The sequence below is a fragment of the Eschrichtius robustus genome, chromosome 8 (assembly GCF_028021215.1).
Source record: "Eschrichtius robustus isolate mEscRob2 chromosome 8, mEscRob2.pri, whole genome shotgun sequence".
Classification (NCBI taxonomy): Eukaryota; Metazoa; Chordata; class Mammalia; order Artiodactyla; family Eschrichtiidae; genus Eschrichtius; species Eschrichtius robustus.
The window spans coordinates 61,018,041-61,038,530 of record NC_090831.1 but is presented as its reverse complement, the minus strand read 5'-3'; the positions used below and the strand labels follow the sequence as shown (position 1 = coordinate 61,038,530).

Genomic DNA, 20,490 nt, shown 5'->3' with positions numbered 1-20,490 from the left:
TCAGGCTTTCAACTTAAGAAGTTTTCAAGGGCCTTCCAAAGTTTATTCTTGGCTTCATCTCTGCACTTTTGCTGAACGTCAAGGTCTGAGGTTTGTTTGAATTCCTGCTCTGTGGAGATCTGCTGGACTTTCCAGCAGGTGTGAAGACCCCATGGCTCCTTCTGTTGCATCTCATTTCCACTTATTAAATACTTTATCTTGGAGGAAGAAGCAAAAGTGACTTTCGTGTTTCCTGGCACTCTCCTGCTTCAAAGAACTTAATAGTGATTTGTTTATTTCCGAGGAAATGGAGACCAGTCAGTGATGACAGATTTATTAGTTAAGTGGACATCACCCACAAAAAAACCTTTTCTTACAGTTCAGGCTTTCTTCTAAGCACACTCTAAATGTTCAAGACAATGTTATACATTTTGGCAAATCAAACCCATGTGATTCAATATAGTCAAATGTGTGAACTGATACAACTTCTTCCACATACATTTCCAGAATAACTTAGAGAAAACAAAATGAGCAAAGAAAGCTAATATTACCCTAAACTAAGAGAAAAAAAAAGCACCCTGATGAACTGGTAACACTGAATATGTTTTGGAAGATAACCGAAGGAATATTGAAAGCAAAAAGTGATGAAACAAAAAAATTCAAGTTAAGATGTCTGGAATTGAGAAAGAGCACTTGCAATACCGGGAAACCCTCAAATGCCAGATCATGAAGTAATTTCAAGTATAACAACACTATAGATTTAATTTTTACATTAATCACTGATAAAATATATGTTAATGTTTAAATTTTCAGAGTAAATATGAAGAATAGACATCAACTCCAGAATGGCCCAAATTATTCCTCCTCAACGAATGACCAGTTTTACCAGGAAGTAAATGTTAAGCAAGGCAGACACTGAGATCCCATCAAAGGAAATTCTATCCCTTCCAGATTCAAGTAAAAGAAATCAGCTAACACTCAGTATTCATTCAAAGTAAGTGGACAGTGGTAATGAAATGATAATATTGCTAGTCTAGGAAAGTAGATTTACATGCTATCAATACCCTTACTGTAGAAAGTGAACAGTTGAGCAAGAAAAATTGCAGCTATTTGACATCTTAATATTAAATAAATGGGGTGAAATTTTCAGACAGCAGATTATAGAAATAAGAGAAAGTTACTGAATTGGAAGTTATTAGCCCCAGCTCTGCATACATTATTTTAGGGATGCCACTCTCTGAGCCTCAATTTTCTCATCTTTAAGATTGAGAGAGCGGTTTTGATAAATTCTAGAATCCCTTCCGGTTCTAACATTCTGTGAAGGTGCTTAAATATAGTCTGCAGGAAAGTCTTAACAGCTCTCAAGATAAAGATGGAGAGAAATGCCAAGAAGACTAAAGAAGGGAAAACTAGGAAGGACTAAAAGTCATTTCACTTGTTTCACAATATTCTAGTAAAATCAGCCCTTGAAATATGGGAGAGCTAATAACATCACAGTCATGCCTATAAATGTACTCCACAACGTCCTCCATGGGCCTAATCCTCTCCTGCCTTATCAAGATAACATCGGTATCATTCCAAGTATAATACAGCATATATATTTAACCAGCTAGCATCTTTTACCTTTCACTGTGATTCTAGCAAATAATAACCTGGGGATAAAATTTTTGAATTACAAAATTTAGCTATGTACAATCAATTACTGCCCCACAAACCTTGGTGCATAAGACAAATGAATGCTTAAATCATAAAGATTAAGGATATGGATATGAGTGTCCTAGGGACTCTTGTGCATGATTTTGTGCAGGATCCCAGGAGCCCAAAACCTACTCTGCATTTCATATCTTCAACAGTCAACTAGGATACTCATATTTTTCTCCAAGGGTGATCTGATCCAGGCCACAGTTTAATAGATTTTTAGGTACTCATGGCTTCAGAAGGGAGAAGTAAGAAATGAGAGGAATTGAGGGAGGTGTCATGCACTTTCTGAAACCTTCCTGGATTTCTCAGGATGTTTTCATCACCTTTGCTACATTATTATTTCTTCTATTATATTGCTGCATCTAGTTGTTTCCATCTTTGCCTTCCCTACTATGCTATGGACCCCTCCAGAAACCTCAAGGTGTTCTATTCGTATCAGTGTACCCACATCATGGAACCAAGTCCCTTGCACAGAGTACTCATTTAATGAGTTATGTCTGAGTTTGTGAATTATGAGGCTACTGAAATACCTTTTGGCATTGGTGTGTGTGTCCTGTGTGTTTATGGGGGCAGGGGGAGGATAGGCTACAATTTGGTACTAATTACCATTTATCTAGATAGTCGTTCTCTGAGTTACTTGTTTGTAAGGATTTCAGCTTTATCTAAAATACTAATGCTGCTTCCTAAGGTTAATAGGTGGTTCAAAAAGAAGTATAATTCTATCAGAAAATGTAAAATGAGAACTTTCTGTGTTTCGGTTTTTGTTTCTAATATTAGGAGAAAGGTAGACAAAATGTGAGGGTATTTATAGCTGAACTGAGAATAGCACAACTACCTCATGAAGAACATCCCTTAATAATAGTTCTGCTTGTGACTCTTCTGTGAAGCAGCCCCCTCCCTCATTCAGCACCTCTTCAGGACACAGTTAAATTGTGGAACCTCTTTATTCCACCCACTTGTAATAACATATTTAAATTTCCTATTGGTTTAGTTTGGCTTTCTCACAACCTGAGTTGTCAAGGTAAAACCATTCAATCTGGAAGTCACCTATTTCTACTGTGTACTAACATCCATTCAACTCTATTGCATTTAGCTAACATTCTTTAATTAGCGATGCTCTTTGTTAAATAGAGATGCTTTGCCAATGCAGACTCTTTCTTCTCTCTGGTTTTCATAAAAATATAACCCCTTATCTCTATTACTGGGTCCATGGAAAAAGCACCCTTTTTTTTTTTAACTGGCAAAAACTAAGATTTATTCATCTAAAGTAAAAAACCAATTGCCGTTAGTAACAGAGATGATCACATCCACACATTTACACACCAATGGCCACCAACATCTTATGAGCAAATTTTCAATACAAAATTTCGCTCACTGAAAACTACTAAAATGTTTTCTTTACCCTTCTTCTACACTGCCAATAACACTTTATTACAAATTACATTTGGTCTGGCCTGATTCTATTCCAAAACCTCTCAAAAAACAGTGAGAGTTGCCTGGACACTTACGTATGCTTGGCCCAGTGCTATAATATATATGTTTGGTTTTTTTGTGTTCCTAAGATAGCCTGAACACAATCATTAACACTTTTTCTACATTTTCCTACATGAATATACACTCTCAACTCATAAATTCTAACGTGAAAGTATCCAGTGAGATCTTTGCTTAATATGTAGTATTAATATTGCCTTTTCTCCCATAAATTGCCAGCAGTTCAATCATCAATTAGTTACTAATTAATCTCTATTAAAAATGAATCCGCTGATGAATAGTCCTGCTTCCCACATGTTCAAAACTCTGCGGTTGGCAGCTTAATTGTGTAATGTATGGCTGCAGCCAAACAGGCCCAGATGGTTCACAGGACAGATGTGAGACTCCCTGTACTTCACTTTTCCTTGCATTTGCTCTTTGCTAATGCCAAGATGAATATTTTATCCTCATTTTCTTCCCCCAAAGTTAAAAATCTTCTCTAATACACTCTTCTGTTTGTCAGCTACCTGACTTGCAATTCTGGAATTCATACCAGGGACTATAAAAGACCAAATCTTTTGAGAGGCTTTAAAAGTTAATAATTCTTTGTCATTAATTGCCACTGTCTGATTCTATTAAGTTTTCATACTTTCCCCCTGGAAAATCTAGCCTAATTCCTGGCATGTTCCCCACCCGTTCCCAGAAAAATGTTCTCCTCCCTATTCCTCAAGAGGCCTGGAAGAATCTCCCTAGTTGACCTTACATTTTTGAATATGTTTTCATTGTTTGCCTTCCCACTTCCAAAATTCTATTATTTTTTACATTCACATTCATCATTATGTTGTGATTTACTTCGTTTTAATTCTGCATTTATAATTCAACAATTTTAACATCTCTCATTTTGCTTTTATTTTGGTAACTGCCCAAATCCCACATTACACATTATGTTTAATTAACCATTATTTTAAGGTACACTTTGGCTTTTTCAAAACCATGAATGTATTTTATTTTAGTAAACATGTGGTTGAGTAAAGCAAGCATTTCTCCAAGAAATCTTTTAGCAAAGTAATGCTCCTTACATTTTAATTTCAGATATTTTTCAACTTTTACAGCTATACTTTTAACTGAATTTGGCTTTGTGTGGTATTTGAATTCTCATTATCTCTTTCTCTACTTGAGAAGGTTCCCATCCTTGATGACTCTTTCAATACCCAAAGAGTCAGAAAGTTTGTCTTTTTGTCTAGAAGCACTGTTCAAGTGGACTTTCTAACAGATTGAAATGTTCTATATCTGCACTGTTCAATACATTAGCCAATTAGCCACACGTGGCTAGTGAGTATTTGGAATGTGTTTACTGATACAAAGGAACTGGTTTTTAAATTTAATTAACTTTAATTAATTAAAATTTAAATAGTCATATATGGCTAGCGGCTACCATACTACACAGCATAGGAGAGTATTATGACTATTGGTGATAAACAGAGATATACAAATGACCATTTCTAGGAAATGTGTAATATTTTATTGAGCGACCGGGTCTAACATTGCTCTCCATGGGCAGAAAAGGGTAAGATTTAGAATACAGAGTCCCTGCCCCTCATAGCTTTTTAACCTAGAAACAAGAGTATTCTATTGGTAGTTCTCTGTCTTGGCTATACATTAGAATCACTTGAGAGCTTTATAAAAGTATCAGTGTTCAGATGAAATAACAAGAAATCTGAGATTTGTTTCAAAGTAATTGGGACAAGGTAAGGGAGGAATGGAATGGTATAAATGAGTTAAGATTTGCCACGTGTTGATCTATATTGAACATGATGGGCACCTGAGGGTTCATTATACTATTATCTCTATTCTTTTAATGATATAATTTTCCATTATAAAGTTTTAAAAATTCCAGCTCTGCTCTAGATTAACTTAATCATACTCTATGAGGCACAAGAATTTTTTAAGAGTGCCCAGATCATTCCAATGTAACATCAGTGTTGAGAGTTACTGGTCTGAATAAAGTAATCTCATGATACCATGTTAATGAAAAGGTCCAGAAGCATGGAAAATCTGAAAGTTATTTTTCTTTATGAGCTGAAGGAATTGTTAAAATAGAATCAGTATCAGAGTCATGGATAACAGATTTTTTAAAAAATTGTCAAAATGTTTTGCAATATGGATTAATTTTACCTCTTTTACAGAAATAAATGCTAACTTACTTGCATAAGTAGACTTACTGCAAACTTTCTTTTCATGAGACAGTTCATGTGATGTGTGACTAAGCTCAAAACCACAAGTGAGATGATTTTTTTTAGCCTGCCCACTTCTCACTGTTGTTGCTCTTTCCTTACTAGCCAGACCACCTCACGTGTGGTCACTTGTCAGTGTCTTCTCTAATCACATACCATTGTTTGAATCTGGTTAACCAGTCATACTTAAAGCAGAATGATACAGGCTGAGGCATCATGGATGGAATCAGCATCACTGTATCAAGGCACTCAGAAAAGGGATTTTTCATTTCTTTTTTAAAATTCAGTGTACTTGAAAAATTTGAAAATTATCCATCTTCATTTTCAAATCACCATTTGTGCCACTATCCAACACTACAATACTGATTGATCAATACTCCATATTTTCCCCAATCGCCTGATAATTTCAAGTTTAATTTAATTTTTTGGCTTTGTGAGACAGACATTTTAAATACTATGATTACTTGGTTGTATGTAATGTGCAAAAGCTCAACAATTCACAGCATAACTGCACAGAATGTTCATAGAATCTCGCCTCACCCCAAAATGATGGAATGAGACATTTCTATACATTAGGTAATGGGAAACTGGGCTTAACAATCACTAAATTGTTGAAAGTATATGCACCTTACGTTTTAAAATGTAGATGATTTTCGCTGATTTATAATAAAGTTTCTAATAAATGAGTATTTATTTTTGTCTCGATTAATTCACAAATGGTAAATATATGCCATGTAATCAAAGGTATTTCACTTTAGAAAGCATCCATAAAAATCATTCAGAAACAAATACAGATAATTACTTAAAGTCAATATTCATTAAACTCCCTTATGGATTGACCAACAATCTTCTGAATTTGCCCAACTACTAGAATCCCGGAACCAAGAGTCTCAGAAAACCCCTGATACAAACAATTCATTCAACATTAGTGAAGCATTTTCTATGCCACAAATGGGATTTCCCAAGCACTTCTATGCACCTATTCTAATGCTGGATACCACATTAAAAGAAAAAGAAGATAGACTTTTTCTTTGGGAATACATGTAATTCAAATCAAAGACTAGAGACACGTGAAATAAAACAGCAAATTTAACTGTGTTGTTATGCAGAATGCAGACATTAATGTGGTAAGAGAAATGCAGTGATTAGCTTAGGGTGGTATTGACCTGAGAAGGTGTCACAAGCTGTATATTAATGAAAATAATAAATACATATTGGAAAAAGATACTACAGGTTTCAGAATCAAAATACAAAATAAATCTGGCAGGCAGTATAGAGCTAAATACACACACATACACACATACACACAAGAGTGCAATAGAACTAGTGAAATCTGAATAAGATTAGTGGATTTTATCAATGTCAGTTCGTGGTTATATAACTGTATTACAACATTAACACTGGGGAAAACTAAGTAAAGGATATTGAGATCCCTCTGTATTATTTCTTACAACTGTATGTGATTATACAATTTTCTAAAAATAATAAACTTTTTAAAAAGGGGTAGACATAAACAAGTTTATTGAGGAAATATTGGTTTAAAAAAAAAAGCAAAATCAATATCAACAAAACTGGCCCAGCTGGTCAACAAAGCCTTTAATGACTGAGTTGGGAGATTGTAGATGGAATCCCATTAATATATATCTCTAAATTTTTAGCAAAAGAAATTGGATAGTAAGTAATATGTAGCATGTCTTGTCAAATGGAAGATGCAGAAAATCGTGTGGGAACAATTCTTGAATGCAATTATGACTATATATATTTAGGTACCCACATTAGGAATTATCAGAACACAGTTTTAAAGTAACATTTCACATTGTATTCCAAAGACTAAATGAAAGATGACTTTGCCAGAAAAAAAACTGCTCTAAATATATCTATCAGATTATATATGTAATATGTATGAGATTATATTATATATTTAATTATATGTAATATATAACATAATTAGATATAAATGATATTAAACAAAAAGTAGTTGCACACAAGAAGCAGTACAAGTAAAACCTAGTGGTATATCACTGACGACCATTAGCCACTCCATGCATATGCATCAAAGCCTATAATTAAACATTCATATTGTCAGTGTAGAATACTTTCAGTTTAATGCAGAATTCCAAGAAGAGGAATGACAAAGTCGAAATATTACTATATGTTGAATGTAGGATTTCATTAGGGAAGAATGAGCAGAAGTAAAGATATCTGGAAGAGAGAGCTACATCAGAAATCCTGGAGACAGAACAAAATTAAGTGCAAAAAACAATATAGAATGATATGCAATAGAATGGATTTGGCCTGAGCTGTGTAGGAAAAGGCGGCATGACTGACTTTGAATTTAAGTCTAGTGGAAAAGGAGTGGAAAATCATCAATTGAGACCATTAACATGAAGGGATTTTGACTTTAAATTAAAACGAACTAGGTAGAAGAGGAATTATTTTTTATCACTTTGGAAATAGAGTTGTGTTTAGACGAAAGAGGAAAAAAATTCTTGGAAGAACCAACTGTATATTTTATGTTTAATTTTGTTTTCGAGGGTCTAGTAAGAACTAAGGATCTGGAATTACCATGAGAGGTTGGTGTTAGAGTGTTCCAGAGGTTATATGGTTCACTGTACTGGGGAGAAGCACATGGGTCTGGTGTTTACAGATGATGGGGAAAATGGGTGTCAGCAGAACAGGAGGAGAAACAACAGCACATCTGGTTAGCAAAGGCAAAAAATGGTCAATCATTAACATTTTGTAGTATCTTCTGGGCAAAAAAAAGATTGCATTCAATTAAAAAATAAGATCAATAATTATTTTAAAATGGAGTTAAAGTTAAGACTTGAGACAAGGGAAAGTTGCTTGGTGTCTACTTGTAGCTATTTATTACATTGCACACAAAATGCAAATATGTTATAGGTAAAGCCCAATTAAATAAAATCTACTAGTATTGCATTAAACATTTTAAAACAGGAGACAGATTCTTCAGTTCACAAATGGCTACCCAAAATATGATTCCCTTTATATAAATACTTATTACTTATAGATATCATATAGCAAAGTCCATCTGCACATTACCATATATCAAACTTTAAAATGCTATGGTTTATCGTACAAGGTGTCAAAAATATGCAGGCACAATGGTAACCCATAGCAAGAACTACGTCATCAGAAAACTGAAGCTAAGAAAGAATAACAGTGTTCATATTTATAAAACAAGAATGAAAAATGACCGAGGTCATCATAAATTCAGATTCAGAGAGAGGTAGTTTACACCCAGGTAAAGCATTTTGCCAAATTTGTATTCACTCAAAAGCAGTAGCCAACATTTTAAATGAGCTGAAATTTACTTTCATTGGGAAGACTAAAAACTTAAAGTTTCAAAATATGATATGAGATTTTCCTTTTAAGGGCACTAGGCTGAAGTTAAGATATGGAAGTTCAGTTGGTGCTACTTGGCTGAGTGCACAGACATTACTCAACTTCTCTGGGTGCATTCTCTCATCTAGAAAATACATTAATTGAACTGCGTGATGCCTTGGGTCTCTTCTAGTGTCTTGATAATTCTGATTCTAATTATCTGTTGAAACATTATCGATTATAAGTCATTTAGAAAACTGACAAATCAAGCCTACCCTTGAAACCCAAGAGGAACGAAATAGTTGATGAAGTTGGCTCTTTCTTGTTGCTTCTGTGTATTACTGAACATGTAATGTTTTGTTTCCTTCCTGTACCCCTGTCCCTACCACCTCTCAGCCCTCCCACTATCTAGCAGAGAAGTAATCAATAGTCCTTTAAAACTCTCTCATTTTAGGGATTAAATTGCTGTCAATCTAAGAGCTTTGAAAGAGTTAGCTCTTGACATTTAGAATTTTAATATAGTATTTGATTCTGCTATTTATTCAAAAGCAACTGCCACAGACCATCACATATAATAATCTAAAGTCTCTCTGAAATACATTTCTGAATTTGCCACATTAAACTGTGGGCATAGGGGAGGTGACTAAGCTAAATAGAATGAAACTAGCCAATCACCCAGGACTTACAACTTGGGCGGGTTTTGTTCTCTATTGCCTCAACCTAAGCAATAATTCTCAGGAATTTATTAAAATAAATAAATACACAAACAAATTAATAATCATTTCCTTTGAAAAACTAACTTATCACCATTACAAAACTGTTTTTATGCATTTTATGTGAGATATAATACATTTTTAGTTTTTTGTAGCATTTGCATATTTACCATTCATGAGGGTCTCCAAATGGAACCATCAAAAAAAACAAAGGTCTATAATATGTAAATTCTCTCAGCAATGAACTTTATAACACAGCAGAAAAATGTCAAGTCCAACTTCCTAGTTAGCAACAGCAAGAGAGACCTGATATTTTATTTTCATATTTAAAACCCTCTGGTTTAAGTTCTGTTCCCTCTTGACTAAATACCCCTTTGTACATTCCTCTTGAAAACAGGTGTTTGATGGAGAAGTGGTAGGAGACATTTGAGAAAGGTTAGGAGATGTCCAAACAAAAAGGGGGAAAGAATGGGAATCTTAAGGGTTATTAAGTGAAGGAAACTTGAGTCTCTTACTCAGCTTGGTCTAAAACTCATCCTACATTTCAGGAAAATGGCATGCGACATAATTCTAGGGACAGTTGCAGATTATTTTAAATAGCAATCTCAGGCAAGCAACATTTCCTACAGTAATATTAGCAGTGAGATACAAATAAACAGGCAACATAAGACAGAGATTGTTTTCAGATGGTGTATACCCACAACATAATTGCACCTACATTGACAGAAGATAAAAATAACAACACTTACTGAGCCAGACATTGTTTTAAGTACTTTATGTTTACTGACTCACTTTAATTTTTAGGAAACTACACTACAGAGAAGTTAAACCATAGTTAGAAGAGACAGAAGGATCTGTTGTGTTCTCCCAGATCAACTCTTGACATTTCTCTTCTATGGCCAGCATTCCTTTAGGTTGACTTCTATGGATTTTATCCACCGAGACCTCTGCGATCTGCTTCTCTATATTCTGATTATATCTGGCCAATGGGAGGCAACAGAAGGAGATGGGAAGGCATGAAGAGAGGCTACTGCATGATATTTGAGATTAGCTGCAATCTTCCACCCGAAGTCCCAACTTTGCTGGAAGGCTTCTGTCCTGCTGCTCTTACTGGATTCCAGATTCGTGTAAAAGCTCCCTCTATTTTGTCAGGTTTACAGGCGCTAATGTTTTCCAATTGTGGGCGGGCCCTGAGTGATTCCCCATCCTGTTGCTTCTCGACACACTGCCCGCCATTAAATAGTCACCATCAACCTCTCTTCAGTTATTGCTATGGGTGTGCCACCTATTTTCTTGTCTAATAGGATTAAAAAGAAATAAGATAAAACCCTTTGTGATCTATGAACTGACTAAAAATGCAAAAAAAAAAAAATAGCATTGCTGTTTCTTCTTATTTTCCCAAACATCTGGGTATCCAAGAAAAAATGGGGTGCTCTACTTCTAGGAACAAAGAATAATTCTGGAAGAAAAGGCCTCCACAAGTCCCTGAATTTTGAAGGTAAATGTTCAAAAGATAGTAATCCTGGAAATGTGTGTGGCAGCAGGCCCCTAAATTTGGGTGCCTAACCTCTGGTTTTCCTGTCATTTCAGTCTTTCTTAGTAGTTTACATGTAGATAGTCTCTGGTTGAATGCATCCAGACCCATTTATACTACAAATAAGGAAAAAAAAACCAAAGTAAATGTAGCCTGTAGTTGGGGAGATTTTCATTGTTAAAGACATTAAAAATACTGAAAACTCATTTTACTTTTGAAAATATTAAATAAGAGAGATATCACTTAAAAGTCAATGTATCCAGTTGGGAGTAAAGCGCTCTTTGGATGGTTCTTAAAATGTGAAAGCCATTTGCTAAATTACTGGCATCCTACAAAATCAAAGCTACTATTTATCAATTTAGTTCCCAGTAAGTTTTTGACGGCACAATTCTATTTTCCTGAGCTGTGTATTTTAACTAACAAAATAAAATCAATCTTTTGTGAAATTTACTTGGTATTCATTGTTTATTTGATAAGAGTCATTGGCCATTTTATACATTTTTTTAAACGAATAAGAATACATCTCAGTTTAGTTTGCTAGTTTTTCAGGAGGCTAAGAATATTCATTCAAAAGTTTCCTGTGCAGTCCAGAAAGTTGTAAGAAGCCGCCTATACAGACACCGCATATATTTCACCACTGCACTTGCAAATAACTATCATTTGCAAAAATAAGTTTTTATTTGGGTGTTATTTCTGGCAAAGCTTTAAGGCTATATTTTCAAAGAGCAAAACTCTAGGCCTTTAAAATTCTACTGGCATCCACCAACCCAAGCTGGACTCTCCTCTAGGTTTCCACAGAGCCTGAAAGAGAGATGACTTCATCTTAATCATTTTCTTGCCCACAGTCATGTAAGATAACTGGGATTTTTTTTCTTCTTGCAGCATTATAAAATCTCTTGAAATGTGTGGAGAGAAAAACAAAAGAAAACAGAAACTGCAAGGAGTTGGCAGATTTGATTTTATGACTAGCACTGATTATCAGCTTCAGCCTGTTGGACTCTCCACACAGCCGTATATGCTTCAAACGTAATATTTTATTTTGTAACTAGAACATTTAACATCGTATTATCATCTCTAATGTGGATACTTTAGTTCAGATGATCTGTTACGAAGAAATTAAATTTGAAATTCTATCTGTTAGTGTATATATACATTTATATAAATAATTATTTTTTAATGTTTATTGTATTTTATTGTTTTAACACCTTTACTGGAGTATAATTTCTTTACAATGTTGTGTTAGTTTCTGCTGCATAACAAAGTGAATCAGCTATATGTATATACAGTGTGCTTTAAGTGTAGCTGCATGTCCTAGTTAATTCAGCACCTTCACTGTTTTTTTATACCATTAACCTTTCTATTAAAATACAGTAGGGACTAAAAACTATAAAAAATAAACACCTTATATTCACAATTTAAACCAATACAGTCTATCTAGCTTCAAGAAACATACCTATAACATCTTAGAAAGAAGGCTTATGAAAACAAACACTAGGATATTTAAATATTGGCTTGGCCAAAAAGTTCATTCGGGTTTTTCTGTAACATCTTACCCGAACGAACTTTTTGCCCAACCCAATACATTTGAAACATTCTAATCGAATTGATTCTATGAAATTTTGAAGAGCAATGATTTCTGAATTTAAATCTTTAAACAAAACCCTAACATTTTCACTACTACGAGTTACTACTACCTACTAAACTTATATTTGCAATAAAACTAAAAACTCCAAGGATATAAGAATTAAGTCACCAAAATACACAAATATTTTAGAAGTATTAAACTTTTAAGGAAATGCTAACTTTGAAAAGTAACATACGTATAATATCAGATAAACTGAAGATTAAATTTATTAATTTTTAAATCTACATAGTGTAGAGAGCAAAGTAATTATTTTTGAAAGAATTTTCCCCATACAAACCCCTTCCAAAAATGTGTACTTATTAATACAGATTTCACCTGATTTTTCTTATTCATATGCACATGGAAGAGATCAAAAAGCATATCATAAAATAATTTCAGAGCCCTATGAAAATCAATATTCCAAATTTGTACCAAAAATTACCCAAAGTACCAAATTTGGTACCAAAAAAAGTACCAAATTTGCAGGCAGTAACACGTTAAATTCAGAAATATTATATTGCTGTGGAAAATGTGACATTATAAATAAAGGTTTCATGGATAAGGGGACTTTAATTGTATATTTAAAATTCCAAATGTAAAGGAATATTAATAATTGACCCAATCAATTCCAAACGAAGGTATATTTTTACCAAGTAATTCTCAGTTAATTTAGTAAGAAGTATTTCAAAAGGTTTTAAAAAGAAATATTTACTCTGAAGTATGAAAAAACATCTGAAATTTATACAAATGGATTAATAGATATATTATTTATTACTTTGTATCAGAAAATACTATCTAACACAATTCCTTAAAGGGAAAATAAATTCCTTACATTTTTGTAATGTAAGTAGAAAATCATTAGAGGAAAGGGGATCCAATTTAAGTCACTTCTGCCTCTACACAGGTAATGCAAATTGAAGCCTGGGATCTAAAATGACCTTTACTATTTTAAGTTTTACTTCACGAGAGTAATAAAATATTCTACAAGGTTTCCTCCAGTTGAATTTTGAACCTCACCGATGACTATGATTTAGAAGTAGTGTGGAGAATGCGAGAGTGTTGTAACTCATTTTTCTTTATTGTGTTACTCCATCTCTATTTGGGGGTTTCAGTTTGATACAGCTATTCCAATAAATAATCATAAAAGTATCATAACAAAAATAGGAAAAATGTTAGTGTTTGATTTTCTTTATAAACTTTACAAAAAGCTTATTATTGATAACTAAACCATATTAATGACTAAAACACATGAGAGAAATAAGTTGTGACAATAAAATGTGTTTTGCTGTTTAAATATGAAAAATAGTAAACACATATCTAATACAATTTCTAGTTTGTGGACTTTGGTTTTGGTTTGTGTTTTATCTTTTTTTTTTTTTTTTTTAATGAAACCATTGAAATCAGTCACCAATACAATAATCCAGGAAATGTAATTTAGCTGGCCACTCAATAATTAATCCTTCTTATTTTATGATTACAATCAAGTGGGAAAGAATTCTACTCCTGATAGTCTTACTTCACTTGCTAATATATTTTCCTCACAAAATTTTTTATTATTATAAAAAACAACATGGCAAAAATACAAAAAAAACGAGAGATAAATCATCCACAACTATTAAGTCAACAAATACTAGTTAAGGAATTCCTGTGTGTATTTTATTTGCTAATATCTTTTCACCCTTATCATTTATCACTCGTAAATGTTTGTAATAATTATAGCAATTCTTGGGGAAAAAACCTCACTCTTAAATTTTAAAAATAAATTACTGAAGTGAACACAGTCTAAAACTAAAATATATTATAACACAGCCTAAAACTAAAATATATTATTGTATTATATTGTTTATTTTCATTTGAAATGAAAATCTAAAAAGCCGTCACATTTTTTTGTGTGTTTCTGGCTGCCATTTTTAATACAGTAAATTAATGAAATTTCCCAGCATATATATATTTTAATATAGTAAATGAATAAAACTGGCACCATTACTAGGCTAAATACATGCAATAGGTTTATATGTGGGGATATTTTTTTACATAATTCAGCTATTAATTCACACATAGGTTATTTCTTAAAAAAAAAAAAGTTAATTCTTCTACTAAATATAGAATTAGTCTCTCAAGTTTCTCTGATTCTAAGAGGATGGATTGTCCCTACTGTTATTTTATTTTTGTTTAAAATTAATTTCTTAAGACTGTTTAGGTCTTATAATAAAAATTATGTTATTATAAATTCCAACGCTGTGATGAAGGGTCTATGTTTTCAAACACAGACAAACAAGGTAATGTTTAAAATATGTTTTTCAGTTTATTAGCGGCGATCAGCTTACTGTGTGCCAACATAATGGTTTCCATTGATAATTACTGTAAACAAAGATCAAAATTTTAAATACTTGGTAAAGGATGTTTAACCCAAATGAAAGTTTTAGCAGTGTCATGTATTACATTTGATGCTTTTCCTTTTCAAATCAACTATAAATAAAGATATTTACGGAGAAATGGGAACTATTTCAGTATTTATTTGCATTCTTCCTTCCATCCATTGCTGACTTTCCACAATAAAGTGCCTTGATTCTAAACGAGTTGCTGCTCTTGACTTTTGAGTGTAATCATTTGAGAACACTCATGTAGGTCAATGGTACTTAGCAGTTTTTTTATCTCAAGTCATCGTTTAAAAATGTTCACACCTAAAATTAATCTACCACTCCAAGAAAAAGACTGAAAATGTTACTTTTTAAATTCCATAGATTGGAGGCCCTTAATTTCTTCAATACTGTCCTATAATCATCCATATCCAAAGACTGTATTTTAAATTCTAAAGCAAATGCTAAAAAGTCATCATCCAGTAACACAGAGATGAATAATAAAGTAACTTTTTTTCTTTCAGAAAACATGACGATAGAAATATCAAGAAAAAAGTGTAATATAATTCTAGACTTAGGGTAGGTACGACATTACTCTGTATTTAATTTCTAGCATATTAACATAATACTTGTGTATCATTCTGCAGAGCCAGGCATACAGACAGACATAATTTGACAACAGGTATTTTATGATCTTGTAGCTATAATAAAATATTTACAATTTTACAAGAATCTAATATGATTCAAAACCTTGTAAAATCACTACCCCCGAATCACTCCCTTCCTTTTTGATATAATTTTGATTTTTTATAAAATTAATTAATTTGAATATAAAATACATATTTATACTGTATATTATCTGCATAAAAACTAAAGTTAGATTGATTAATCTATTTTGGTGATATTAACTGAAAGTAGGCAGTATTATACTTACTACCACATTGCTTGGTGAACAATCAAAAGTAACTGAAGCTAAGTAATTCACACTATTTATAGACATTTTTTCAGAATTACCTGTTTTGTATAGATTGTTTTCAGTACAGTTGTAAAGTTTTGATTTTTAAGAGTTCCTTTGAAGGCATGGCAGATGTTGGTTTTGCTAATAATGCTGGAAAGCACAGCAGGTTCAAAGTTGCAAATATGCTTAACACATATAAAAAAATAGTGTGATTTTCTATTAAACTTCGTTGTTTTCAATTAGTAAACTATAGTGGAAGCCTAAAGTCCATAAATATTTGCTTCTAGACCCTTAAACTTCTTGAGTTTGTATATGCGTGTGTTCATGTGTGTTTGGGAAGGGGAACACATGTAAATGCACACTGGAAAATGTTACATATTATAGTTTTAGCATCATTACCATGGATAAATATTGGGGTTGTTTTCCAGTATTTTCCAGGGCTTAAAATTCCATTAGAATTTCACACAGTCATACACACATACACATATTCATACAATCTGGGTATGAGATGCAAGGATACAGAATTTGGTTCCGACTTTGCCCTGGGTTTATGTATTACATTTACGCTCACCTAGAAATACACAGAAATTATAAACTGCCTAACAAAATATAAACGGTCTCTATAATGCATGACATGAGTTTTGTCTAACACAATTTTAAAATTTCAAGAGTGCAGAAATTACTTTAATATAATTTTTTGGAAATACTGAAACATTAAAACTGTGCTATAAGTAATGAGAGATATATATGTTAACAATATACCAAAATTACACTGACTTCGTACTTTGCTTTAGTTTCTGCTAGTTCAAGATGCCCTTATAATAATATGAAATGAAATAACTGTGAACATAAATTATAGAAGAGCAAATACAATATCATTCCAGGAAAAAGCTACCTTGGATTTAAATCTAGCGAAAGACCTAACAAATATTAATTAACTAAAATATTGAATTTGGCTAATTAAATTTTATTTTCAAAGAGTATACAGATATTTAACCAGAAACTATTGTTATATTTCTTTTTAGATAGCCAAGAGTTCTTTCAAAATATCCCATCAAAGAAAATGTTCATTCTAACTCCCCAGTGATTCTACCCTTGGTGATGACTAATTGTATTTCCCGCTCAAGATGTAATCTACTAATACTTTATGTAGCTGATGAAAACTTCTGTTTGTTTTTCCAGGACTTTAATTACCAGCTTCAACATGAAAAAATAAACTTATTTTGCTATATGGTTATTTCCCACCAAAGGAGGGTAGCACTGTTAATATAACCAATATTCTTAAGAAAGTTGTTATTAAAATAATTGAAGGGAACCAGTTCTTAGATCCCACTTTCCTTATTTCTCCTCAACCAAAATAACATATGCCTATTCAATTTACCCTATGAAACTTAGGTGCATTGGTTCAGTTGAGGAAGCATATGAAACAATCCATCACATAGGTTTCTCACTGCAGAAAGTAAAATGAACATAAGAGCTTCTGGTAATTGCTAAAGTGCCGCTGACCAAACTGACCTCGGATCCTCTTATCCCAGAAAAGTTATATTGCTATCAAATGCTAACTCTATAAAATGATCTCATTCTAAAATTGACTTTTTTTTTTTCTAATGAGGATGGAAACCTTGCTATGATTAACCTTTTAACTCTCTGTCTGAAGAGTGTTTCACTTATGGTTAGTAAAAACCATTAAAATGAGTGATACTGCTGGCAACTTTCTTGGATATAAACTAGTTTGTGATGGGGCATTAGAAGTTCACCCGACCTTGGAATGTAAAAGTCAGATTTTAAGTTTGTGATAGAAGAATCCATCCCATACTAACGCTTAAGAATAACTGATACCATTGCTGTAAAAGAACATGAAATATGCGGCTCATTCATTGTCATTCATGTGGGATCTTACGTAAAGCATTATAAAGGATAGACATTTTTCAGTCTTTCAAACCAATATCTGGAATTATCTTCCAGGACTGTTAAACCAATTCCACACAGAAAGAAAATATGTAAATATTATATTAAACAAACGACAGCTTACGAAAAGACGGAACGCAGGCTGCACTATAGCTACAGAAGAAAACTCACAACCTCCTTAATTATAAAGCATCTTTTAACAATTTCATAAGGATACAGATAGGTCAGGGCTTTGATGAGTTGCCTGCAAAACTTCAGTTTCTCTGGACTGCTAAAATTTAGTTGGGAGCCTGTGCCTTCAGGCATCCGCATTTAGTAAGGTTCCCCTTTTGCGTGGCGGCTCAAGTTATCCCCAAGTAGGTCTGCGCCTCTTGCGCACACCCAACAGTACCAGCACTACCCGGGTTGCTGTTTGTTTCCCAGTACTTGTTTCCGATAATACTCACCTGGAGGAGAATTTTACTTTCCACTTTAAAAAATCAGATTTTCTTTTTGGTTAGCATCACATAAATACAATTACTATTAAGAATCGTCTTTCTTCAAGGGTCTGAGCATGTATTTAGTTACAATTCTCTGACACATTCCTTAAAATCCTCTGAATTCCTAGACTGTCTTCTTCCCCAAGAAAGGGAAATTTTTACCATTTGGAATAGGGTGCTATTTAAAGAACTCTGAAATCAGAATTTAAAAAAAAAAAAAAAAAACGAAAACTTTTTTCTCATATGCTCTGCCAAGTTCCATTGCAAGTTCCAACTATTGAGCAATAATTTGGAAATCCAGTTAACGATGGGAAAAATCTAGCCACTCAGAGTCGGGAACTTGCAATGGAAAAGTCAAGGAACGGCACCCGCACGCACGGCCAGCGGACGCTGCATCCCAGGGTGCATTCCTCTCCCCATCGCTCAGATGGAAGGTCACGCTTCGCAATCGATTTCACATACTTGTCACTTGTCCTTTATTCTCAACGCTCTGGTAAACTAGTTTGAATCTTGGAGAGCTTAACGCAGTTGGCTGAGTGTTGCGCTCGGAGAAACACGTGCCCCCAAAATAAAAGGACCAAAGCAGCCTCGCCGAATTTGGCGGCGAGGAGCCAGGGAGGAAAGACCTGTACCATAACGCCCGCCGCCTCGCTCTAGGCGAGAATCTTCCCAGTCATCTCTCCGCCCCCTTTCGCCGAGGGTGCCCGGCGCGCCCTTACCTGAGCTATCGCTTTTCCTCTTGCCGCCACTTCTCTTCTCCGCCTCCGCGGGTGACAGCGCCTGGCGGCCGTAGTCCCCTGGCGGGCACGCGGCCCCGGTCGGGGTGCTGGAGCCCAAGCTGGAAGAGTTGGAACACAGGACCGGCGGGCTGCTTCCCAGCTCCGGGGGCCCTCCCGAGTCCGGCTGGAGGCAGAGGCTGTGCCGAGCCGCGCTCGGCGGGGAGGACATCTGCGGGAGGTGCCAGTTGGTTTGCAGAGCCTGGTGCTGCTGCTGCTGGTGGTGGTGGTGGTGATGGTGGTGGTGGTGGTGGTGCCCCCTGTGATGCTGGCTGGCAAACATGCCCTCCTCGTTGGGGTATCCCGCGATTATGCAAGACGAGGAAGAAGTGGAGAGCTCGGGATAGGACATATGGTCAGATCTTCCATGGAGGGCGAGAGAGGATTGGGAGAACGGGTGCAAGCCTTGCGCGGTGGCGTGAGGGCTGCGCAGGCAGCCAAAGAGCGGGTGTTCCATAGCATGCAAGTCTCGGGTTCCAGGCAGAAGACTTCACGACGGTTCCAAACGCCACCACCCTCTGTTACTTTTCCCTGGAAACCGTGTGACTTTTCCCCCTCCCAAAGCAATAGCCGCCCGCGTTTCAGCAGAGCTCGGATAATCCCGGTTCTGAGCCCTAGCGGCCAGTCTCCTTTACATATAAACACTCGGACCTGGAGGAGCTTCCCTCCGAGCTACTCAGATGTTAAGAGTAGGAGAGGTTGAAGCCAAAAGAAGGTGGTCCCAGAGAACTGCTTTCAAGGGGAAACGGCTCTGAGAGGTTATAAATAGAGTGTAACGTGAGCTGGGGGCTGGCTTAGGAGCCCAGTGCTGACCACATGCGAACTCCCTCCAAAACTCCGGCTCAGTCCGCGCCATGCGCTCGTAGTTCCACTTCCTATCGCCGGCTGGACGCACGCAGCGCGCCCACGCCCGCCCGCCCCTGCCAGCAGCCGGGACTGCAAGCGGCGCGCCTGGCGCCTAAACCCGAGCCCCGGCGGTCAGCGGCTCCCCTTCCCACTCCGTCGGCCAGGCCGCGCCGCAGCGCCCGCCAGCCCCAACCCCGCACCCAGTGTCCGATCTGCTCACTGAGCTCATGAAAGGTGTCTTGTCAGTGCCCCTTGGGCACTGTCACCTGCAGGAAAGCTTGGGCTGCGCCTAACTGTGGAGGAGCACGAAAGGAGCAGTAGGATTAAGGAAAGAGACCAGAGCTAGTTTGGCGCGCGCTCAGATAAGTTTCTCAAACTTCACATCAACTCGTGCCCTGGGCGCAGTGGCACTCCTAGCTTTTTACAGCCGGTGTCTGTGGGTGGGTTGTTAATGGGCTGGGACGTCAGATCAGAGGATGCAGGGAAGTGACCCACGAGCAAAGAAAGGGCCATTTTCGGTGCTGCAAGGAACGAGACCTGGTGGGGTGGTAGAAAGCACGGGGCGG

At 35.6% G+C, this 20,490-nt stretch overlaps 1 protein-coding gene across 1 annotated transcript in view; it reads right to left on the bottom strand.

Moving 5' to 3' along the window:
* The window catches only part of MEOX2 (mesenchyme homeobox 2), a 65,249-nt gene extending 45,319 nt beyond the window's left edge, over positions 1-19,930 (bottom strand). The window contains exon 1 of the mRNA XM_068549961.1: positions 19,022-19,930. Within this exon, the coding sequence (XP_068406062.1) occupies positions 19,022-19,535 (514 nt within the window). The 5' untranslated portion in view covers positions 19,536-19,930. The remainder of the gene's footprint in view (positions 1-19,021) is intronic.
* Positions 19,931-20,490: the final 560 nt, after the last annotated feature.